Here is a 24904-nt window from a genome sequence, read left to right on the forward strand (position 1 = left end):
TTTCGCTGAACAAGGTCAACTGTGCATATTCAAGAAAACATTCAAAACTCACCTCTCAGGTGGTTCATGTTATTTATTACCTAGTTGATTTCAAGATGGCAGCTGTCTGGTAAATGGGCCGTGACCCATGAAAGCTCATATTGAAATAAATGTTAGTCTTTAAGGTGCCATGCAATTTTTGTTTCATTTTGCCATTTCAAGCCAGCTGACTCTGATTGTCCGTTTCTCATTGGTTTAGACAAAACTTAAAGACTTTCCCTGCACACACATTTTGTGTTCGTGTTGGTGTGGAAGAAGCTGCTTTTAAAGACCCCCACCCCCACCCCAGCACTTTGAATTTGCACACCGCACAAAAGCGAAAACTTTAATCCGAAGGGTGCACAAAACATTTCAGACTGTGTCTGACCAGATGCCCCGTCCCATTCCCCTGCGCACACAATTCAGAAGGATGTCTTGTGTAGCCTCTTCCTTCGGCTCATCACCACCCTCTACCTCTACTTACATTTCCTAATACAGGCGAGGTTGGTGTGCTCCAAGGAGTGGAGGAACACTGACACACTCTGCAAGCGGAAGCACTCTGTGTGTGTGTGTGGGGGGGGGCTTCTACATCCTCCGTTAACCTGGCCCTATTGAGTAGCAATGTGATCACACCTGCACCTTGGTGGCACGCGAATCTTTAACAGACCTATTCCTTTAACAGGTCTTCGTTTAAGTTGGCTCCATGGAGCACAGATAAGAGAAACCCAGAGAAGTATGTCATAAACCCTCTCTCAATGCTTTGTTGATTAGACTGAATCTCCCCAAATCTCTGTGTTTCGGCTTCTTCTTCTGTTTTTTAAAAAATGAATACCAATCTGCTTGATCTTTTACATCGGGTTTAATTTGGGGAGGTTGCTTTGTGGCGGTCAGGACGGGGCTGGGGGGGAGAGGGGATGCAACACTTTCTAGGGATATGGGGTGGGGAGGAGGCAGGATTCTGTCCTGTGCCTCTCAGCATGAGGGTGAGCTGGATCAATTTCCTATCCTGTGTTCAGCTGGACACTTTGCTTCTAGGCTGTTGTTGATCAAGAAATCCCCCCCTGTTTTCGTCCCACCTAACACATTCATTTCAGCCACTGAACCTCAATTGCTGTTTGTATTCCTCTGCTGCTGCCGCCGCCGCTTCTTTTTTCCTTTTGGTTTTTTTTGTTTCTTTCCCCCCTCCCTCCCCTTGATGAAAATGGTAAGAACTCTTCTCTTCTATAGAGACAAAGTTAGTTTATCCGAGCTAATGCTTTGATTTTTCTTTTCTCTCTCTTCTCTGCCACAGTAGGTAACCAGTTAGGGGCCCTGGTACATCAAAGGTAAGCAGTGGGTTATGTTTTATTATTTATTGATCACTTCTAATTGTTTATCGATCCGCCCATCTGTACTGGAGTGTTAGGAAGTCAGAGGTTGAGAACGTGTCAGAACTGCGAAGGCTCAATTCCCCCCCTCCCGCCCGTCCCCCAACTTCTTTTCCCAGCCTGAGGTTTTTGGCCTGTGCTCCTTGAGCGTGCCTGCATTTCTAGGAAAGAGGCAGAGGCTGGTGGGGCCAGTGTGAACACAAGGTTGTGCCAAAGAGGGAGGCTGGGCTGAATTAAGCAAGTGGGTCAGATCCTACGGATCCATTCCACTAGCAGAGGGTCTTTCCTCTAGTGCTAGGAGCCTTTCTCGATCAACTTGTAAGAGGGAAGGCTTTTGCCTCCTGGAGGAAGGCACCTCTGTCAATGAGTTGCAGCCCACCAATCCGTTCCAGCATCTTTGGCCAGGGTCTGAAGAACTGCTTTGAACAGACAGTGCAGTTTTTTTTTAGCAGTAGATCCTTACCATCTTATCATAGGCTGCCAGCGTGGTATAGTGGATAAGAACGGTGGTTAGGAGTGGTGGAGTCTAATCTGGAGAACTGGGTTTGATTCCCCACTCCTCCACATGAGCAGCGGGCGCCAATCTGGTAAACCGAGTTGGTTTCCCCACTCCTACCCATGAAGCCAGCTCTCTTAGAGCTCTCTCAGCCCCACCTACCTCACAGGGTGTCTGTTGTGGGGAGGGGAAGGTGATTGTAAACTGGTTTAATTCTTAAGTGGTAGAGAAAGTCGGCATATAAAAACCAACTCTTCTAGTCCCCAAAAGCAACTTGCTGTGTGGCATTTTGCAGGGGTGGGGGAGAAATGGCTCGAGCCTGAAACCCCCTTGAATGCCTAGGGCCTGTTGCATGGCTCTTTGGAACGTGGCTTTTGCTGTTGGGACAAGTAACGGAACTACATCCTAGAGGCAGCAGGGAGCCGGCTCTTGTCTTCTTGCCAACTTTTGGGCTTCTTGGAGTCATCGTGGCCATTGAGAAGCGGGATATAGGACTGGGTGGGGCTTTGTTTGGCCTGTTCCAACAGGGCTGCTCTCAGGTTGGTTGCTTGTTGGATTTATCTGCCTCCTCTCCAGGGACCTGCTTGAGGCAGTTTACAGACTATTAAAAACTCAGCTGGCAGCAGCCCTTTACAGGTAGGTTGTTACTGATGTGCCTCCTCCCCCATCTGTAATGAGGGAGTGAAATAGTGGCCTGAGGTCAGGCCACCCTGGTGACCACTGTTTGGCTGGAGCAGTATTTGAACCTAGGACCTGTGGTTCCACAGCTAGGGTTGCCAGCCTCCAGGTGGTGGCTGGAGATCTGCTATTACAACCGACCTCCAGGCGACAGAGATCAGTTCACCTGGAGGAAATGGCAGCTTGGGAAAGTGGACTCTGTGGCATTATACCCCATTGGAGTCCCTCCCCTCCCCCAACTCTGCCCTTCTTGGGCTCCCCCAAAAAATCTCCAGATATTTCTCAACCTTCAGTTGGCAACCCTATTCTACAGCTCAGTTTTGTAGCAAGATCTAGCTCTCATAAACAAAGTCCTGGTTGGTTTTGTTCAGGGTTTTTTTTGGATGGAGATCTGTACTATTAAAAAGCCAGTTAAAACTGGTTCTGTGCTGACAGATTTTCACTGGGCAACAGCTGGAGCTGCATGCAACTGATGGTGGTCCAGTACAGGAGCATGAGCTTGGATCCAGAGGTCATTTTCTAGGAGCAGAAAGTGTAGGGAGGGTGATTTTGTTCTGCTGATCTCTCCAGTGATACTCCTGAGGGTCTTCTGGCTCCAAGGAGCAGCATTTGGGAGAACTCAGTAGGCAGGAGTGAGGAGCTCCATCACACTGGGAGAAATGCTTTATGCTTGTAGAACCTTTGGATTAAACCCGTGATCTTGAAACGCTGGCCTCTTGCAGGCTGTGAAATGCTTTGTTTCCCCTAAGTGTGCTTGTGTGTGTGTGTGTGTGTGGGAGGGGGGGGTATTCTGGAAGTCCAAACATTCATTTTAAGGAGAAAACATCCAGCTTCCATATCAACAGCTGTTTTTGTGAAATACTTTGCTAAACAGGGTGCAAAAAGCAGTGGGATGTCTGGGGTACTGGTGGTCTTGGGGTTGGGGGCTGGATTGCAAGAATTGCATTCCTGGGGGAGACCAAGGGGTTGCATCTTGTCCAAGGTTCTGCTCCAGCAGTGGCCTCTCCGATGACCCTGGGAAGCATACAGGCAGGGTTCAGAAGCCACTTCCTCTGCTTATCCCCCAGCACTGGATATGGACCAGTCACAGGGACTAATAGCCATGGATTAGACGAAACCATGCTGTTTTGTCTAAGCTGGTAGCCTTTGCTACCTCTCCTGGCAGTGAGGTCTGGAAGGTAATTTCGTGCTTTGTTGAAATACTTTTATACCTGCCATCAGCTTCACTGGGTAGCCCTGAGGTTTGGATTTCAGAGAGGAGGTGAAAATTATGTGAGGGAGGAGGCAATTGGAACCCATCTTCCGGCGACTGGAAAGTCTTCCGTAGACTTGCTCCACTTCTGTGGTCTTCCGCTATTACCTCTCCTACAGCCCTACATATCAGAGTAGGGAAGACCCAGCTCTCCAAACAGCCTCCCCACGTCACGTGGTGGTGTTTATTGATGGCAGCCCAGTGAGCCCCTGTCCTATAAGGAACTCTTACTTGAAGTGGTGTGCCCTGCCTAGGATGCTTGATGTCAGTTCTATTAGGAATCCTCCTTTCAGTAAATGTGTGTGAAAACAAAGGCTGGCTTCCAAGGACAAGACTGGCTCACTGGCCAAAAGCCCCTTTCCTCCTTGTATGGCATGAGTTTTTTCACTCTCTGCTTTGCCATCTTGGAACTCAGCAAGCTTTTAAAAAGCACCATATTCCATGACCATTGCTATCTGAGGAAAGGCTATCTTTTATCGTCATGATAATGAGTCTTCATTTCTCTTCTCTTCAGGGCAGTAATAACTGAAGAATTTAAAGTGCCTGACAAGATGGTAGGATTCAGTAAGTATTCCAGCAGAGGCTATTTTTCTGTGTGCTGCACACAGGGCCCGCTGAACTGTTATTCCCGCTCCAGCCTAATCTGTATTATGATAGGTAGCTGTTCGTTGTAACAGCACCAGTTTGAGGCAATTTGGATGGGGGAAATGCATCCTTCCCCCCCACAGGTGAACTTTAAAATCAGTCGAGGATAATGTAGTTACTTTCTGCCTGGTACAGCGACCTGCAGTTAAAGAGCCAGATGGCAAACTTTGCTGATAACTATGCCTAGGTGAAGAATGTGTGGAAAGTTGCACAGGGGGAGGGGTCAGTATGTGGGCAGGCATATATTGCTTAAAGGGAGAGCCCCTGGCACTTGCTTTACGTGCCCCAAGTCTCTGCTTCAGTCCCTGCCGATTCCAAATAAGAGGACTCTGATCACTAGGCTGAGATAGAGACTCTCCCTTGAGACCATAGAAACTCACTGGCTGGTTAGAGCCAGTGCTAGCTAGACCAAGATGCTTGCTCGGTACAAGGCGGCACCACATGGTGACTTCAGGAATTATTGTTATTGTTGTTGTTATTAGTGGTGTAGAGAGCCAGCATGGTGTAGTGGTTAAGAGCGGTGGTTTGGAGCGGTGGACTCTAATCTGGAGAACCGGGTTTAATTCCCCACTTCTCCACATGAGCGGCAGACACTACTGTGGTGAACTGGGTTTGGGGCAGCCATTGGTCAAGATACATCTCCTCCTACCCATTCTTCAGAGCCAGGGTTGATTAGACTACACCCACATTCCATGCACAGCTGTAACCTGGAACATGCCTGCCTGCTCTTGAAATCAAACTCATTCTGCTCTCTTGAAAGCAATGATAGTTAAATCCTGGATTTTGTTTCAGTTATCGGCAGGGGTGGCGAGCAGATCTCCCGGATCCAGGCAGAGTCGGGCTGCAAAATTCAGATTGCTCCAGGTACGAGATATTTCCCCCTTCTGTTGTCTGCCTGCGGAGTAGGTTGCCATTGCACTGTGACTGCTGGCCTTTGGCTGTGCAATACACTTGGGACGTCTGCCCAGGACTTTGGTTGAGACTGGCCCTAGCCAGACTGGGAGAGCTGAACTGGTTTGTTCTCCTGGAGAGTTCAAGCATGACCTTCAGCAATCTTCAGCATGAAATGGTACAGCCCAGAAAAAGCTCTGCCGCTTGATTCGGCTAAAAGGGGCATGCTGGGTCTTGCCTAACAGGATGCATCTCTAAGTGGTTGCTGCAAACGTCATTTCTGATTGATGGAGTCTGATTTGTAATCCTCTTCTTGTTTGGAGTTCTGAAAGCAACTTGCATGGAGTGCGGCAGGTCCTATTAAAATTAATAAATACACCAGTTTTCATTTTAAAAAGCAGAGACACAGAATAAACGAGCCAGTGAGAAGAGATGTGGTTGGAGAGAACAGGTTTGAAAGACACAATTTCAAAGTGCAGTGAAAAAAGTCTTTTAAAAAATTCCCCATGGAACATTTAGATTCTTGGAACATGGGGCTAGGTGACAAGCTGAAGGGACAGCTCTCTGATCCAGAAGGAGGTGCGTGGTGGTGCCTTTGCCCTCCTGTCTCCTCCTGTCGTCATTGGCAAGGGCCAGCTGGTAAGTTAAAATGGTGCTGGAGCAAGTGCTACAAACCAGCTGCTTGCTGTCCTCTAGGGCAACAGGCCACTGACAAATTTAAAGGGCCAGTCCTCCTGTTCATTGAGGGTGTGTAGATGCTTGATGCAGGTGCATAAATGAAGCTGAAAGTGTTTACCTCAGTGCCTAAAGAGCTGGATAGCAGGGGGGCAGAATATAGCTATTTTAAAGTAAATAACAGGAAAATGCCTGCATCGTTGAATCAATTTTTAAAAATCTTTTGATCACCGAAAAGGACACCTTTTGATTTACTACACAGCAATTCCTTTTACATTTTTTAAAAACTTACAAAAAGTTCAGACAGCAAGCTCCATCATGGAAGAGGCATTCTCCTTTCTGGCTCTTCTATGAGGGCGCCTGCCACGTCCCGTGAGTGCATTGTCTGTTTTGTTGCTTTTTATATCCTGTCTTTCGACCATAAGATCCTTAGCGCACTTTGCAACATTCTGAACATGCACTCTTAACTGCTCCTTCCCCTCCTTCCTGATAGCCTGGCATTCCACTGCTGTGCAGAACTGAGCATCCCGGCGCACAGTTTTCTAGCCTCCAAGGAGTTAGTGAAGTAGAAGGTGGCCTAGTACCTGCCGAAATCTCTGATTGCAGAAAGGTGTCCGGCTGAGATTGTCGGGGGGGGGGGGGAGTCTTGGCTTCAGCACCCCATGGAGTCCTCTTTCCCTGGAGCAACAAGAAGCAGAAGAAATTGTACAACATAAAAGCATTTAAGCAAACAGTCCTGTTTTGCACAATCTGTAACCAGGTGCAGAATTGAGCTTTTTATGGTGCCAGTCTCAAATTCGGTTCATGCACAAGTTGCAACCATGGCTGTAAATCGGAATTAAAACAAACGTTGGGAGCTTGGGGAAGAGTGGTGGCTTGAGAACTGTGGGACGGCCCCATGCACGCCTCATCTTCTTCTTTATCTTTGTAGACAGTGGCGGGATGGCCGAGAGACCCTGTGTGCTCACTGGGACGCCAGAGAGCATTGAGTGAGTCTTTTAAAATGTATTATTTGCTTTAAGCCCCATCTTTCCCTTCTCTCCTCTTTCCTCTCCTGTTTCTCCACACACACCTTAATGCTTTTTCTTCTCTATGTTGTTGCTCCCATTTAGCCCTCTACAAATGAAGGTTGGCCCTTATAATCGCTCTTCTCCAAAGCCTCTTAAACTGACTTGAGTTTACCTGTCCAAAGCTGCCTTTGATTTTACCCTCCTCCTTCCCTTTCCTAATTCAGGCTGGTCTGTGGAGAAATATGCTTTTAGGGCGTCTGAGGCCTGTCTGATTACCCAAGCCTTGTAAATAATGACACAAAACTGAGACACTCCAGAGAAATCTTCTCTACCAGTATCTACATTAATAGTCCAAAAAAAAGCTCTCTTGGCGCTTTGTAGAATCTTTTCTGTTTTGGTCACCTGGAGCAAATATGGAAGTCGCCACAGGAGAACTTGCTGTTGGCTATTTACAAGACAGGGTTCCCTGACTGCTCAGAATGTCTCCTGTGCCCTTAGCGCCGCCCCCCCCCCCCCCATCTTCCCAGTTCTTTTGAACTGACCGTCCTTTCCACCTAAATGTGGGAAGGGAATGCTCAAGAATGCTATCATTAGCAACACCTGAATAAACTTGGGTAGTGTTGCAGCAAAAATCCACCCCCCCCCCAGCCTGAGACTTACCCAAATCTTTTCATTTGGCCCATGCGTGTCCATAATCCCCTTTCACCACCCTGGGTTTGGCGCAACATCGCCCAGGTGTTGTTGGCTCTCCCCAAGCTCCTTGTAAGATCCTACCACATAGCAGCCCAGCGGGGGGTTTCTGCTCTCTCTCTAGCCCTATAGAAACTTTAGGGACAGTCTTTCCTCCCTCCCCCTTCCCAGGAGCTGAGCTTGCCTCTCCCAAGCTATTTTGAGGACCTCCCCTCTCGGACTTGGAGCCATGAGCCTCAGGCTTACAGGAACCCACTTAACAAAACAGAGCGGCTCCTTCTGTCCCCCAGCCTTTTGGGTAGGTGGGTTTTTTCCAAATCCATCCCAGAATCTTCTATTTTTTTTAAAGAGTTTCATTTGGTGCTTCAAAAAAATTAAGGAAGAACCCTTGAGATTCTCAGGCCTTAGAGGTTATGCTTTAAAAATCTGCTTTGCTTCTGCATTTGAAGGTCTTGTAGGGCCATAATTCTACAAGCATTGAAGCAGAATAAGTATGATTGACAGGTGCATGTCATAGGGCAAGCAATATGGGGATTTTATTTGCTCATATTGAGGTGGGTTCTCCCCCCACCCTTTGCAGTAAATGGATGTTTTGGAGCAAGATGAAAAATAATGAAAAGCTGGAAGATCTTTTTTTAAAATATAAGTGTGTGCCTGCTGGGGGAGGGGGGATGCTTATATTTTTATGCCTGTACTGTACAGAGGCACTGGCCCACTGGTCTGGTTTCTGCTTAAAGATCTGGCTCTTTAGAGCGAGGCAGGAAACTGAGGCTGGGAAAGAGAAGGATTTATGCTGTTCTACATGTGCAGCGGTTGACACTTAAAACAAAATACTACTGTGCACAGGAGTGTCTGGGAGAATGTCTCTAGTTCTCTGGAGGTCACCCTGGGCTGCAGGAAGCATGAATTGTACATTCATCTAAGAGGGTGGGAGATTCCTACACAGGAGCAGGAAAACCTGTGGCCTTTGCAGTGGACCTGCGGTTTTGACCGGCCTCATCCATACCGAGCCGTAGAATGTTAGGTGCAAAACCACCCCAGGGCTCTGGGGTCCCGCGCAGGTACTGTTGTGCAGTCTGAGGATGACCCTCATACCTTACTTTAGATTGGTGGTACTCCAGCTAGGATCACTGGCCCCAGTTATTCGAGTTGAGTGCGTTTATTTCCGTCTCTCCAAGAAGCTTTGGGGTGGTGTCTGTGCTCAGGCCTTCTCCTGTTTTATCCCTGCCAGAACCCTGTGAGAGACTAGCCCTGAGCCTCCTGTGTCTTCCTTGGCCCTCTGGCTCTCAGTTCTAGTTAATATAGTCAGAGGATCAACCAAAGAGACTCAGCGTGGTGTAGTGTTTAAGAGCAGTGGTTTGGAGCTGTGGACTCTGATCTGGAGAACCGGGTTTGATTCCCCACTCCTCCACATGATGCCAGCTGGGTGACCTTGGGCTAGTCACAGCTCTCTCAGCCGCACCTACCTCACAGGGTGTCTGTTGAGGGGAAGGGAAGGTGACTGTAAGCCGGTTTGATTCTCCCTTAAGTGGTAGAGAAAGTCGGCATATAAAAAACCACTCTTCTTCTTCTTCAAAGGCACTTCCTGATACTGCACCAGCCACCAGCGTTAGCCAGGCAAACATGAAGTACAAAGAGACTTCCTGTTGGGGTTTAGAGTGATTATTTTGCCCTGAGGCCAGTATTTACCATCTTTTAGCCCATTTGGATCAGCAGTAGACCAAATGGGCATCTTCCCTTCCTCTCCCTAGTCTCCTCCCTAGAGGATAGCAGTTAAGCTCTGTCCAAATAGGGACCCTGGGAGTTTCTCAGAGCTGTATGTGTGTGGGGTTGAAATCAGCAAGGGAAAAGCCTGACGGGGTGGGTGAAGTGGAAGGGTCTTTCCAAAATGCAAAGTGAGAACATTGCATTTGAGGTGGCACCGCATCTTTTTTGTCCATCTCCCTAAATACTGAGTCTATAAACAAGCGAGGAAGCCTGATCCAAAATGCCAAGTTGCCATAGTGACCACCAGTTACCTTCTCGTTTCTCTTTCCTCCTCCTTTCTCTCTTCTCTCCCAAAGTCCTTGCATCCCAGTGATTTGTTTTCCACCTAGACCCAAGCAGATGGGAAGAGTGCAGTCTAATTGTTGTTTTCTCCCTTGAGTTTTCTCTTTACGGCTTTTTTCCCCCTTCCAAAGACAAGCAAAGCGGCTATTGGGACAGATTGTGGACCGCTGTCGGAATGGGCCCGGTTTTCACAACGACGTGGACGGCAACAGCACGATCCAGGAGATTCTTATCCCGGCATCCAAAGTGGGCCTGGTCATCGGCAAAGGTGGAGAGACGATAAAGCAGCTGCAGGTGGGTGGAATATCGTGTCTCCCTCCATCGCTCAGCATGCTGTTGCAGACAAGAGTGCATTATATTCTCAGCGTGGGTTGAAGGGAGAGGGTTGAGTCACATGGGTCTGTTCCACTAGGGTAGGAGATTTCCAACAGTGGAAGTCTCTTTGTTACAGAGAGCACCTCAGCTAGCAGAGCAGATCTGCAAGATCCTACCCAGAATCCATTGCTTTCTGAGTATGCCACAGTACCATCGGAGTATGTGACTTTTACACAATAACATAGGTTCAGGTCCTACAACTCCCTTCTACCAAGTCTTTGTCCAAAGAACATCTTCCATTGGAGGAAGACTTGGCAAAAAGAAGTTGTGGGAACCGACCCATCAACAAAAGAGCATAATTGCTGCCCGGGAATTAAGATCACAGGGAGCGGTTCCTCCCGACTGTTCCCCTATCAAGGAAGCTCGTTTGGTGGGTACACGAGAGAGGGCCTTTTCCTCTCTCGTGGCAGCCCTACGATTATGGGAAAACCTCCCCAGGGAGGTGCACCTGGCCCTCTCACTGGCAATCTTTAGGAGGCATCTGAAGTCGGTTTTATTTAGGACTGCATTTGATTGAATCAAACCTAACCTGTGACTTTACATTTTGGTTTTTTTTAATGTAATCTATTTTATGTATGGTTCAGCCCCTGGCACCCAGCGTGGTATAGTGGTTAAGAGCGGTGGACTCTAATCTGGAGAACCGGGCTTGATTCCCCACACCTCCACATTAGCAGTGGACTCTAATCTGGTGGACCAGGTTGGTTTCCCCACTCCTCCACAAGAAGCCAACAGGGTGACCTTGGACTAGTCACAGTTCTCTCCGAACTCTCTCAGCCCCACTTACCTCACAAGGTATCTGTTGTGTGGAGAGGAAGGAAAGGTGATTGTAAGCCGGTTTGTGACTCCTTAAAGGTAGAGAAAGTCGGCATATAAAAACCAACTCTTCTTCTTAAAAGACCTCATCTCTGCTTTTGCAGACTAAATTTAAACCGTGGAAGTGAAGAGTTGGTGATCTTGTAGTTGAGTTGCTTGGTTTCAGGCTGACAAAAGCCTCAGTAAACTTGTACTTGAAGAACATAAAGAACTTTGTCGGATTAGAACACAGGTCTGCCTAAGTTTAGCATTCTGTCTTTGGCATGAGCCCCATGCTTTGGTGTTTTGTGCTGCTGCTCGCAGGCTGAATTCTGTGCCTGAGCACCACTTTTGATCTGCAAGTCTGTAGAATTTCAGCTGACTTCTGGGGGACTGCTTTGAGAGTCAAAGAACCCACCAAATGTCCTAAAAGAGGCTTTCTCTGTGAAGCGAAATGGTGCGCCAGTGTCTTTCCTTGCTAGCTTTCCTCTGATTTTTGTCTTTGTTATGGAGTTACTGGGACAGGCTAGGTGGATCAAGCTGCTTAACAGATTATTGACCAGCACTTTCAGGCTTCTGTTATCCCCCCCCCCTCTTATTTTCACGGCCTTCTGCCTGTTTTGGCATTCCATTTATTCTGGCTTTCCATTGTCTGCATGGTGCATGTGCAGGAACGAACAGGCGTGAAAATGATTATGATCCAAGATGGCCCTTTACCGACTGGAGCGGATAAACCTCTTCGGATTACCGGAGATGCTTTTAAAGTACAGGTGTGTATCAAAGAGGATTTGCGGTCGTGCTGATTGAGTTTTAGGAGGATTTGGAATAATGGCACAGTTGGCGGTGCTCGTGAGCCACTTTCTCTTGTGTGTGTGTGTGTTTGGGGAGGGGAGGCTCTCAGGTCTGCGGGCCAAACAGTCCTCTCCCTATTTACATCTGGCCCCCTTACATTAGCACCCTCCCCAACCGAGTTCTGCCAAGTAAAGAAAACCAGAGAGACGTGCAAATCCCTGTATTGCAAAAAGAAAGAAAGGAAGAAATAAATAAATAAAAAGAAAACATAACTATCTAGTCAGTGCTTCTTGAAATCTCAAGATAATGGAAGCTGTCTTCACTTGAGGGAAGACATCTTTGAAGGAGGGATACGATGCTGTGAGCCAGCCTGGCCGTAGCACCAGACCTTTCGGGGTACTTTTGTACCATGGCTGGTGTATGGCCACCATTGGTGGATTCTGTTACCTAGTAACATTCCCCTAGGAGGGGAAACTGGTCTTGCTGCAGGTGGGCAAAGGGACGGGACAACTGGTGGCAAGGTTTCGTTGTTGTTGTTCTTGCTTGCTTTCATGGGGAAGGGAATTTTGCTTTCCCCCACTGTTTGTCGGGGGGGTGGGTAGAATCCCTGTTGCCTGTACCTGCAAGGAAGTGTGTGTTGCCAGCTTCATCTTTGGCAGTGTGGCCACTAGTACAGTAAAAGTCCCCCTCTTTGGGGAGGTTACATCAGCCAAGGTCAAAGGGATTCATATTCCCCACTTAAAATAAGACGGGGATTCTGGTGGAGTAAATGCTGTGTTCAGATTATGCTTTCCATCAGTGAACATGGAAGCAGGGTGGTGGCAGGTAATTAGGGATGAATTGAGTAGAAAGGTGGTGTGGGGCATGTGGGGGGAAGGTCTCATGGATTCCATTCCCAAAACACTGCTTGTTTTGTGTTTGTTTTTTTCTAAACCTGCCTGTGCCGGGTCAGGCATTTGGCCTTATGGCAGTCTGTGAAAATGTAAACTGTGAAAGTCCCGGATGTCGAATTTCCTTCCAGGAACCAGGTTCTGTTTAAGTTTGCAAAAGGCTTGCTACCCCTAGAGGATTTGGAAAGGGGGGGCTGGCAATATAACAGTTTAATTTCAACCTGTCTTTCATCCTTATGCATGTATAGCAAGCAAGAGAGATGGTACTGGAAATAATCCGCGAGAAAGATCAGGCAGATTTCCGAGGGGTACGCAACGACTTTACCTCCAGAATGGGAGGAGGCAGCATAGAGGTGTGTACTCTTCTTATGAATGCAACATCTTTTCCTGTGGGTGAATTTTCAGTGGCCAGGGTTGGAGAGTGGACTCTGGCGTGCATCTAGTGGGAAAACTAACAGAAGGAGAACCACAACTACAGAGTCCGGCCACTTGTCCACTGTCTGCTCTGACTGCCGATGGTTCTTTAGGCCTGGGAGTATGGGAGTGTTCCCAGCGGCTGAAGCTGGGCTGCCTTGCATACAAACCATGCATGCTGCCATAGAGTTGTGGCTCTTTCTCATAATCATACAGAGTCAGGCCATGAGTCCATCTATCTCCAACTGTCTGCTCTGGCTAGCAGTGGCTCTCAAGGGCTTTTTCCAGGTAACCTGAGATTATTTGGGTTGGCAATGCCAGGAGCTCAATCCTGTGTTCTGCCACCTCAAAGAGGGCAACCACTGAGTCCCTGAGCGTGCTGCTTGATGCTGTCTTGGTGGCACTCTCACCTGCTTAGCTGGGTCTCTGTACTGTCTCTCCAATTGCTCCCCCCACTTTTCACTGCTTTCCCTTCTCTGGCAGGTGTCTGTGCCCAGGTTTGCCGTGGGAATCGTAATAGGAAGAAATGGAGAAATGATAAAAAAAATCCAGAATGATGCTGGCGTTAGAATTCAGTTTAAACCAGGTTTGTAGGCTTTGTAGTTGGTTTGCAGCCAACGAGGTCTCCCTCTCTCTCCCACTCCCCCTCCTTTGGGGCAAACCCATTATAAATTTGGGAAGGGAGTAAAGGTGGAGTAGAAGGGTACACTTTGTGGGGAAGAGATACCACAAATCAGTGTAAACTGGCAGAAACATGAATGCATGCACATATCAAAATAGGAAATCTATTGCACATAATAAAAATAAACTGATATGCTAACAAAGCCGAGGCTGTCAGTCATCCCCATGTCTTTGCACTTGTTGGCCATAATACTGGAAAGTGGGGCTACTTCTCTTCAGGAAGCATGTCCTTATATCTCCGTAAGGCTCTGTTTTTAGTAGAAGCTGAAAAATTTAGGGGGAGGCCCAGGAAGACACTTGAGGGGTCAGGCCTTTCCCCATGCTTGGTACTTCTCAGTGTCAGCTTAGATCTAGCCTCACTTCCTCCTGTGGCTGTGTAGATATGGGTGGGCTGTAACTTTACCCTTTAGAATTTGTTACGAGGGTTCTGCAAAACCACCGTGAAGGCTTTTTTCCTCTTTCCAGCACCGCTTGCTTCTGCTTCTAATTTCTCCTGTCTCCTCTTACTCCACAGATGATGGGATTAGCCCAGAAAGAGTCGCACAGGTCATGGGTCTCCCGGATCGGTGTCAGCATGCGGCTCACATAATCAACGAGCTCATTCTCACTGCTCAGGTGAGTGGGGTGGCCTTCAGCATCTCCAGAGTGTGAGGGCTGAAGCTGCCAGCACAGCCCTGGGCACATCCTCACATTGCTTGCTTCTGCCTCTGGAGGAGCCGTGTCTGTGATGTGTTGAGTGGTCGCATCCGGGAGGATGGCGGTCCTCAAAGTGTTGCAACACTTTGGCCCGCTGTTAGGGAGCTAGAGAAGGCCACAATACGGATGGAGGAGTAGGGAATCAAATCCAGTTCTCCAGATTAGAGTTCACCAGAATCCAGTAGCACGTCAGCTTTGTTCAGACGTGGGTGTGCTGCCTGCAGCCTGCGGACAGGACAGAAACTCTTGCAGCTTGTTTGGAATGCGGGTGTGGTTGCCCATCAATTTGCATTGCAGGGAAGGCCTTGGGGGCTGCTTCTTGGCTATTGCAAGCTAGAGTGATGGCAGCAAGACCCTTGAATCAAAGGGCTGCTAAATCCACAGTGGTTGGGGACAGGGACTAAGTCCCCCCTGCACATACACACACTTTTTTTCAGCAGTCTTTTCTGTGTGGGAGCAGCTGCTTTAAAAAGGAAATGGAATGGGGGGAGGGCACAGGGGGACAGCGATGGGTGGAAGATTCAGCTTCTCCCCTCCCTCCTCCCATTTCTACCCTTTAAATCTTACCTCCCTCTTCTAAAGCAGGGGTTCCACACGAACTGGTTTGGGCCGCTCTGGCTTCGCATCTGCTTGCGCTACTGAAGAGAGGGAATAGGTGTATTTTGAGAAAATAAACAGTGCAAAAATCTGTTCAAAAAGCTAAATAAAATGCCACTGTAACACTGACACACAATAAATATACTAAATACAAATGCCACTATAACACTAAATATACTATTAAAACAATTGTTGAACTAGTTATTTTCCTTCATTTTTCCAGTAAGGCAAAAAAAGGTTTGTAGCAATGAGGAAAAGAGGGCTTCACAAGTCCAGAACTCTGGCAGTGGAGAAGCAGTAAAATGTTATGCCTCTGAAAAATTTATGAATGTAAACAATTTTTGCATTGGGGAAGATTTGAAAAATCCAGAAACTCCTTGGGGGCGTGACGAAATGACTCCAATTCGTCTTCTGTCTCCAATACACAGCCTTTGTGGGTAACTTTCCTGCAATAGAGCTAAGAGGATTACAGGAACTCTTAACCACTAACTTCACATATTGAACTCAGCCTGGGCTCATTAACGAAACTTTCTTGCGAAGCCCTCTTTTCCTCATTGTTAAGAACTTTTTTTGCCTTACTGGAAAAATGAAGGAACATAACTAGTTCGACAACTGTTGTAATAGTATATTTATTGTGTGTTAGTGTTATAGTAGCATTTGCATTTAGTATATTTATTGTGCGTCAGTGTTACAGTGGCATTTGTATTTAGCTTTTTGCATAGATTTTTGCACTGCTTATTTTGTATGCTGCCAGTTTTGTTTAGACATTAGTACAGCATAGAGTATTCTTGAGTTTGGTGTATTTTGAGAGCCAGCATGGTGTAGTGGTTAAGAGCGGTGGACTCTAATCTGGAGAACCAAATGTGTTAAAAAAGATACACAATACAAATAAAACAAATCAAGTGGCCTGCTGGAAATGTAATGCATTAGATGGTTCCTATTTCCATGTATGGTGGACCTGTCTGAAGCTGCAATCATACTGGAAAGATATACATCACAAACTCAAAAGATGTTCTAACAAAAACTCACCCTAGATCCTAAGAACATGCTGTTAGGTATTACACCAGCAGAATTATCCCTGCAACTTCAAGATCTATTCAAATACGCTACAACAGCCGCCAGAGTGGTCTTAGTGAGGAAATGGAAACAGGCATTCCTTCCAGATGTAGAAGAATGGAAGGAAAAACTAATGGAATATGAAGCTATGGCTAAAATGACTATTTTGATAAATAGTAACAATTATGAGAACTTTCATGAAAAATGGAAATTATTCTATCACTATATTGAGGGTTAATTATGATAAGAATTGTTGCGGTTCGGGCCGTTAAGTGCCTACACTCTTATAAAGGACCCCTTCCTGAGAAGGAATATTTTATCTTATTCAGCGAGACAACACTAGACCGGAATCAACGGTTCCTAGAAACTTGTTACAGTTCCTAGGACATCTCTTGAACACGCCAATAAATTTATAATACTGGACAAGAGTATAAGAATAATAAAAACACATTTATTTACTTTATATAATATATGCTTTTGGTTGCAAAGTCTTAACATATTATATAAGGCTAGACATCATTAAACATGTTTATGTAACAAGAAGTGGCAAGTAATCATTCACAATCTCTATGCCTCCATAAACGAGTATCTAAGTCAGAATATACCTCATAAAGTATCATTAGTGCAATGCACTTTCATTCAGGATATAAAGTTACAGAACCCCTGTCAAAATATGGTTAATTCTTTGGGAAAAGATCAGGTTAGAAGCATTCTAACTTAAATCATTTAAAACATTATACAGAAGACAATATACCTTGCTATGTCATCTGCAAACCTCTAAGTAGCTAAGTTCTATAAGAACATATGAATTTATCCCAAAGTATCTGTATTTTCTAAGTCTTGAATCCTTATAAGACTTCTATCAGTATTCTTAGCTAAAAAGACCTCTGATCATCATTAAGATAAGGCATTGTCTTTGTACATGCTATGCTTGTTCCTTTAGTGTTAGACAGCAATGCTGAATATATAAATACTATGTGTTAGCTTAAAGCTGTTTAAAGTCTCTCTGGCAGTGCCAATTGTAGAGAGTTTTGTATGTGAACTTATGGTTCAAATCTGTGTATGCGCTGTACAATGTATCAGCATTGTGCATATCTCACAGTACAGAGAGTCTCCTTTTCCGTCAGGAACATCTCTGGTCTCTACTCTGAGGAGGTTCAGAAGTCCCTCTGTTAAGTAGAGGACTTTCTGACGCTATCTCAGAGGTCTATCTATTAGTCCTGTGTTCAGGATGTTCTTTAGCATTGGTAGGCCAAATAGGTTTAATTTGTAAGAATCCATTAATCCAATGGACTCTCAGTGTTCCAATTTATGGAAAGATCACTGCACTTAGATTCTTATTCAAAGGATAAGAATTCTAAGGGTCTCCATCCTCTTCTAGGAATAGAGCAGTCTCACAAGAAGACTGTGAATATTATAAGATATGTTGAAATATCCAGATCTTGATACTCCAAGATACCTTAGAGAACTTCTGTACACGCAAGGATCAGAGTCTCAATGTTTTACATCTCAGGCCTCTGAGATGGAGAGATGCTGTGTCTGTGCAGCTACAGTCTGCCCAGCAACAACATTCTGAAGTACTGGCTATCCTTCTCCGCCTTATATACACTTCAGATCTATGCTATCAACACATCTGCAGTATGTGTTGTTGCCCCTTCTACATCTGATAATGTAGATAATCTGATTATTCTTCATGCATCAGCATATTTTGGGGGGAAATTGTATTTCACGTTGCAACCACACCATTGTCCTTTCTCAGATATGTAACCATATCTGATGCTTGCCTCTTATCTCTATTCGAAAAGGTTTTCCAATACTACAATACTACTTTCCCCTTCTGGAGCAGGTGTTGTTTTATCTATTCCTCTGGCAATGTTCCCAGAGTACTGTAAAATACACTTCTGTATTCTTCTAAGGCAAGTTTCTTCTCAACCTTCTAAGGCAGGAAACCTTCTCAACACATGTCATACTTAATCTTTTATGAGGTTTCTTATAGGGTTCTAAGGGGTTTCTATAGATTTTCAATGGCAAAACTATCAAAGGCCATCACAGAATATTGTGGTCTGATTATAATAATCATAATAGAACAAGAGAGTAGACTTATATTTTTGATAAGATTATTAGTATTTCGCTGTTAAAATGCTTCTCTTTAAGCTAGATACTTATTTCTGTCACAAGATAGTGTTGAATAGCTGGGCATTGAAATTGTAATCTGCTTGATCTGCTTTTTTATCTTTCCTGTATGGTCCAAACTTTATGTTGACGCCATTATTCCCCTTCCCTTTTGTATACCTTTTGATACCAAAAATAAAATTTATATATTAAAAAAATAATCCGGAGAACCAGGTTTTTTTCTCCACGTGAAGCCTGCTGGGTGACCTTGGACCACTCACAGTTCGCTCCGAACTCTCTCAGTCCCACCTACCTCACAAGGTGTCTCTTGTGGGGAGAGGAAGGGAAGGTGATTGTAAGCTGCTTTGCGACTCCTTAAAGGTTGAGAAAATGGGGTTATAAAAACCAACTCTTCTTCGTCTGGTAGTAGTAATGCTCCTCCATGGAGCCAGCGTGGTGTAGTGTTTAAGAGCGGTGGTTTGGAGCAGTGGAGTCTGATCTGGAGAACCAGGTTTGATTCCCCACTCCTCCACATGAGCGGTGGACGCTAATCTGGTGAACCGGGTTGGTTTCCCCACTCGTGCACATGAAGCCAGCTGGGTGACCTTGGGCTAGTCACAGTTCTCTTAGAGCTCTCTCAGCCTCACCTACCTCACAGGGTGTCGGTTGTGGGGAGGGGAAGGTGATTGTAAGCCGGTTTGATTCTTCCTTAAGTGTTAGAGAAAGTCGGCATATAAAAACCAACTCTTCTTCTTCTTAACAATGACCTTCTAATGCTTGTCAACATGTTGACGTGTGCCGCTTTTCTCCCTGGAAGGAACGTGATGGTTTTGGAAGCCTTGCTGTGGCCCGGGGGAGAGGCCGTGGTCGTGGGGACTGGAGTGTCGGGACTCCTGGAGGTGTGCAGGAAATCACCTACACGGTGCCGGCTGACAAATGTGGTCTTGTTATTGGCAAAGGTGAGCAGCGCGAGCGTTGAAGCACCTCCTTGCTGGCTTGTTAAGGAAAGTCACTTGAACTGTTCCTTTGAGAAGTTGGAATGAATCACACCTGATCTGCGGCCTTTTCCCAACGAGCAACTTTCATACGTACCTTTTCTGTCCCCACCCCCTTCGCATGTCCTGTTTCTGTGTCCACATTGCTCAGCAGCTGGGAGCTCTTCAATGCATGGGAGAGTCTGCCAGTTTGCAGCTTCACTGCCTGGTATTTCCATATCAGGGGTCCCTTACCTTTTTGAGTCTGTGGGCACCTTTGGAATTCTGACACAGGGTGGTGGGGGCAGTCACAAAATGGCTGCCATGTGAGACAGATCCAGGCACAAAATAGCCACTGTGGGAGGCAGAGACACACGCAGAGGAAGCCCAAGTGCAGGGGATAAGTGTAATAAATATATATATATATATTTAATACACTGGGAAAGAGGAGCATGAGAGAGAAACCAGTGTTGGCAGTTGGCACGGAAGCCATGTTGTTTTAATCTGTCCAGCCAATCAGAAGTCCTGCTGGGCAAGAGCCCCACCTGGCCCAACCCATTTTTTAATAATGCTTGTCGGGCACCAGGAAAGCTGCTGGTGGGTACCATGGCACCCGTGGGCACCACTTTGGAGCCCTCTTTGCTAGATATTCTTTGGGCCCAGCACACCCAGTAATCTGTATCATGAGCCTTCAGTTAGATTTATAGGAACTCATGGCGGATAGCAAATTGATTTTGTTGGCATAGACCCAAAACACGATGGTGGCATAATTCTCAGCTGCTAGATGCGAAGGCAGACGCTGGGTTAGTTTTAAAAGGGCATTTGGCAAATTCATGGATCTGGCAGCAGCTGCCAGTTGAGGTGGCTCAGTGGCAACACTGGATTATTCTCCCTGGGCAGGTTTGATTGGCCACTCCCCTTTACTGAGTTTTGGGAGAAAACCATTTCTTTTGCCTGGCCCATTCAGGCTGTTTCTTTGCTGTTTATTTCATCTGTTGCTTGCTGTCTTTATCATTCATTTGTTGGACATTTTATTGCACTGGATTGCTTTTCAGTATTATTTTTATGGCGTCTTAAAATTTGTTGTAAACCTCTCTGGAAAATTTATTTTTTCAAAGGGTGAGATATAAATTTCAATAAATGAAACCTCCATGATCAGAGACAGTATAGCTCTGAATGCCTGTTGCTGGGGGAGGGGCAACAGTAGGGGAAGGCTGCTTTGTGCCCTGTCTGTGGAAGCATCTGCCTGCCCACTGCAGGAAGCAGGGGATTCGACTTTCTGGCATTTGGTCTGAAGCACTGATGTTCCCACTGTTACTCCAACTTCAGCCCCACCTTACCAATGGCTGCCAAAGGTCCATTTGTTTATAGCAATCTTCCTGCTTCTGGAAGGTTCTCTGGAATCGGAGTCAAAGGACAGCTACCAAGATCTCACCTAATCGCTTACAGAACCAGCTGGCACACGGTGTCGGTGCCCGTGAACAAAGGTCGGAGCAACCTCTGCCTTGACAACCTGCGTTTTGGCCCTCAACTGCTTTTGCTGCCTACCCCCAAAAGCAAGTGTTTGGCTGACTTGCTGAGCTGTTGGTGGGACTCTGGTCCCCCCCCCCCACTGCTGCATGCTCTAGGGATAGCTGTGGGGTGCAGCTTTCCTTTTTTTTAAAAAGGGGGGCCGTCCTCCAATTGTTCAGTCCTCCCCCTGCGTGCCAGCACTTGGAAACAGACCGCAGCCACTGTGGGCCCCTGATGGATTTCCATGATAAACGCACCAATCTCGACAGATAATGCGGCCCAGCCCTGCTCTTGTCAACTCTGCCTTTTAGTGCTGTTTGATTAATTACTTTACAATTTTGCATCCAGATGGAGGGCCCCCTGTTCAAGCACTGCTGCCCCCTCCCCAGGTTAAAGAATGGAGCGCGCCTGTTGAATGACTCTCGTGGACGGGCACCATGTTCTGAGTGGGTGACTTTGTTCACAAGAAGGGGTGAACGTCTTCTCGCACTGGCCGACATCATGTTTGCAGTTCCGTGTTGCCTTCTCCAAAGGCCTGAACCAGAGGGCTTCCATGTGCTCAGAAGGGAAGGGCTCTCGGTGTGTTGGACCAGAGATGGATACCAGAGAGTTGGCAGCACTGTGCAAAGGCTGCTCCCATTGTAATCTCCATGGAGGCTTCGTTCGTTGTTGTTTTCTTGTAGAGCTTCCCAAACCCACAAAACTTGTTTTGACCGGTGGTAACAAAAGAAACGAGTTCTCGCACCCCAGGAAACGATGCTTCTTTTGTACCTTTCGGACAAAGCTGTAGGCTGTTTGCAACCAAAGCCGGGACTCTTCTATGTGGGATCATGAGTAAGGATTTACTTATAATTGGAGGGTGGGGGCGAGACCACACAACCGACCGCCTTCTGAACAAACCCTGTTCAAAAATTAAATTGGCGTGGAGGAACACGAGCAGCAATTGTTGAGTAAATAGCTATTTATCAATTCCCTGTTCTTGTTCCTGGAGGAAACGGCTGGCATTGAGAATCCTTCTGAATGCTTCTTGGAGGGCAAAGGTCCTCCCATCAAGGCCTTTGCTCCAAGGCAGAGGGACAGACAGACCAGACTTCGCCAGGGCCTGCCACTCACGCTCCTTAGAAAAAGCCTTGTTGGCTGCAAAGAGGTTAATGATTTTTAAGGTTCTCCTTTCTGCTGATTGACACCTTGCTGGCAACAAATTTTGAATTCAGGCTTATCTGTTGCTTCATTTTCACTGTAAATAAGACTGGAATAATTATTATTAATGGTGTGATAATTTTTAATTAGTAGTTCTAACTGCAGAATAAGACCTAGTATTTATTCAGCAGCTTTTCACGGCTGTGACGATGTTTTCAGTCATCACTACATTAATCGTTTTCATAGTTAACAAGCTGCTGTGAGAAGTTGCAGGGGGCGGGGTGGATTTTAAAAAATCTTCATTCCATTCCCAAGAAAGCCCACTCCATGGCTGGGTATGCTGTTAGGGGTTTGAATAGGCTGGCGTTAGTTCCTTTACTCTTCTTTGTCCTCTGACTCTTAGCTGCCTTCTGTGTTTTATGCCTTTCCGGAGCTTGCTGGGTCCCCATCAGATTGGGTTCCCCCCCCCCTTTACAGGGTGGAGAACGCCCCGAGGAGTTAGAGACCCCTGCGTTGTCTGTATTGGCCTGGTTTTTTTATTTCACAGTTGGCATGGAGGCCAACCACCCGACTACGAGATATGGTGACAAACCAGATAACCCACAGTAATGAATTACAACATATTTCGGAGCATTTCAAGAAACCAATTCTAAATGCAGAACGTGCCTACAGTAGGTAACTGAATTGTTTGGTTTGTGGCTGTGAATACAGTTGGGTATAGCTGTGTATAAATTCTGCCTCATCATTTGTGCTAAAGTTTAATGAATCCGCTTATTTTCTCCCCTCTTCACCCCCTCCTGAGACCCAATAAGGTGGTGTGGTGGTTTACAGAATTTAACTTGGGGGAGCTGAATACAAATCCTTGTTTGTATCGTCAAGCTCACTTTTCCCCATTTGCAAGAGTCGACCCAATGAAAATATTTTGCCTATTCTCTAGTAAAACCCACTTTAAAAAAAAATTAAACCTACTTTTATCTGTTCTCTGCCCAACGGCTTGTTGTGTGGTCCAGCTATTCCTGAACTGTAACTGTTCAAACTGTATGCTTAAGTGAATTGTCTGTATTAAAAACTACAGTGTGTATGGAGTGGGCGGGTATATGTAGGCTGGACTAATTTTCTCTGTGCTGGAGGCCTGCAAATACATGCGTACCTGCAGTTGGAAATGAAGTCAGAACTGCTTATTTATGTGCTCCTCTCCTCCCCTTTCTCTGCCAACAGACCTCCCAGCTCCAAGCCAGGAGCCTTTTGGGCTGTGTGATCTACTAGTTGCGTAGACCAGCTTATGTTCTCCTGGCCCAGAGCAGCAACAGCTGTCAGTTTGGAGCAAGGAGGAATTGCCTGTCACCAGTGCATGGGGGGGAAGGGGTGCGTGGTGACCAGGAAGGAGCATCTTAAATTGTTTGACTACATATCCCTATTGGATGGGCACCTGGTTGCAGATGCTTGCTAATTGGTTCTGTCCACTCCATAGTCAACAGATTGCCCCTTTGCCGGTCTTAGATTTCAGCTGGTGGCCCCATCTAGGATTGAGGGGAAGGGGGAGAGAGAGGGGTCATGCCACGTATGGCACCTCCACACCCCCTTTTGGTCTGCTTCAATGAAGGTTAACCTCCAACTTTGTGTGAAATTCCAAAAAGAGAGAATTCAGCCATTGTAGCTGCAGTTGAAGCCTTTGTTAAGCAAATTTCATTAAGAGACCAGGACTCCCCCTCCCCCAGTGTGTGTGTGTCTTTTTTTCTCACTCTCCTTTTGGCTGCTGAGTCTAACCAAACTTTCATTGGTCTTGCTCCTCCCTATTACAAGCCATTTGTATTTGCTCATTTTAAGGAGCATGCATTGGTAGGCGAAGGTGGGGGGTCTTGTTCAAGAAAGATGGGTATCAGTTTTCTTTGAAGCATGTTAATGGACAAAGCTGTGTGGTGGTGCTCATTATTGTGAATAAAACAAAGTGTCCTGTGAACCCAAAGTCCTGTCCCCCCCAGATATCCCAGGAGGCCGTCTGCCTCTGTTCTACTAATTTTACCATTCTGCATTTTCCTCTACTGGTCCTGGCTATTTCTGATGTAGAGACTGGGAATGGGCTGTGGCTCAGTGACAGAGCATCTGCTTGGCATGCGGAAGATCCCAGGCTCAATCCCTGTCTTCTCCAGTTCAAAGGACCAGGTGATGGAGAGACCTTTTTACCTTAGACCCTGGACAGTGACTGCCAGCTGGAGTAGACAATACTGACCTTGATGGACCGAGGGTCTGGTTCAAGTAGAAGGCAGTGTGACTCAGCACAGGGATCCACTTGAATCCAGTGACTTCTAGTTTTCCCCAGTGTGGACACCACAGAACCGTTCTGTCCTTTTGAGAAGGCTGCCCACTGTTTGTGAGAGTTCCCGCTCTAGATCTGCCTCCTCCCAATGGAAATGCATGCCCCAGTGACTTAGACTGAAACACAGCAGGTGGGCTCCACAGAGGGGAGGCAGTTTTCACAGTTGCCCATTCCAGCAGCAAGCAAGGTAGGAGAGAAGCGTGCCTCGTGTTAACTTGGGCAGTGTGGGCGGAGAAGCGAGACTCACCTGTCCAGAAATGGGAAGCACTGCTGCAGTCGTTCAGTGATAGCTGCTCTGGTGATAATGGTGAATTCAGGAGGAGGACCGCAGAAGGCTGCTTCCTTCACACTTGGCCACTGAAAGTTCTGTGGTGACGTTCCTGCGGAAGCATTCCAAACGAGTGCCCCTGCTCTTCCATAACTCTTGTGCTTGTATAAGGGCCTATTCACACATCCACTCATGTCAATTGTTTATTGCACACTTTGACTGGGTCTGCACAAGCACAGGAGTTAGCGAAGATGCTGCCATTTCAGAATTCAGAAGCCAAGAGGTACCATTTTTGACTATTCAATCTCCCTACAGTTAGAATGAGTGCATCCGGGGGAAAGTGTTCTCGATCATCCTTCTCTGTGTTGTGCTATTATTATTATTATTACTTGATATGATTACTTAAAATAATACAGGATCCTATATGGCAGACTAAAATGGTCTTGTCTGGTTTTTTCCCATTTGAGAACTCTTATCACCTGTGCAGGATATGCGTAAAGTTTACAGGAGGTGGCTG

The 24904-nt window shown here is 46.4% G+C and overlaps 1 protein-coding gene across 4 annotated transcripts in view; it reads left to right on the forward strand.

Annotated features, from left to right (window-relative positions):
- Positions 1–24904, forward strand: part of FUBP3 (far upstream element binding protein 3) — an 89771-nt gene that overhangs the window by 41596 nt on the left and 23271 nt on the right. For 2 of the 4 annotated variants that reach the window (XM_056860547.1, XM_056860549.1), the window contains exons 3-13: positions 701–751; positions 1310–1343; positions 4326–4375; positions 5249–5320; positions 6954–7011; positions 9903–10065; positions 11610–11708; positions 12869–12973; positions 13518–13620; positions 14230–14330; positions 18994–19135. In XM_056860547.1, coding sequence (XP_056716525.1) covers positions 701–751; positions 1310–1343; positions 4326–4375; positions 5249–5320; positions 6954–7011; positions 9903–10065; positions 11610–11708; positions 12869–12973; positions 13518–13620; positions 14230–14330; positions 18994–19135 — 978 coding nt within the window. The remainder of the gene's footprint in view (positions 1–700; positions 752–1309; positions 1344–4325; positions 4376–5248; positions 5321–6953; positions 7012–9902; positions 10066–11609; positions 11709–12868; positions 12974–13517; positions 13621–14229; positions 14331–18993; positions 19136–24904) is intronic. The other 2 variants (XM_056860548.1, XM_056860550.1) reach the window with 1 other exon arrangement.

The sequence above is a fragment of the Euleptes europaea genome, chromosome 14 (genome assembly GCF_029931775.1).
Source record: "Euleptes europaea isolate rEulEur1 chromosome 14, rEulEur1.hap1, whole genome shotgun sequence".
In the NCBI taxonomy this organism is placed as follows: Eukaryota; Metazoa; Chordata; class Lepidosauria; order Squamata; family Sphaerodactylidae; genus Euleptes; species Euleptes europaea.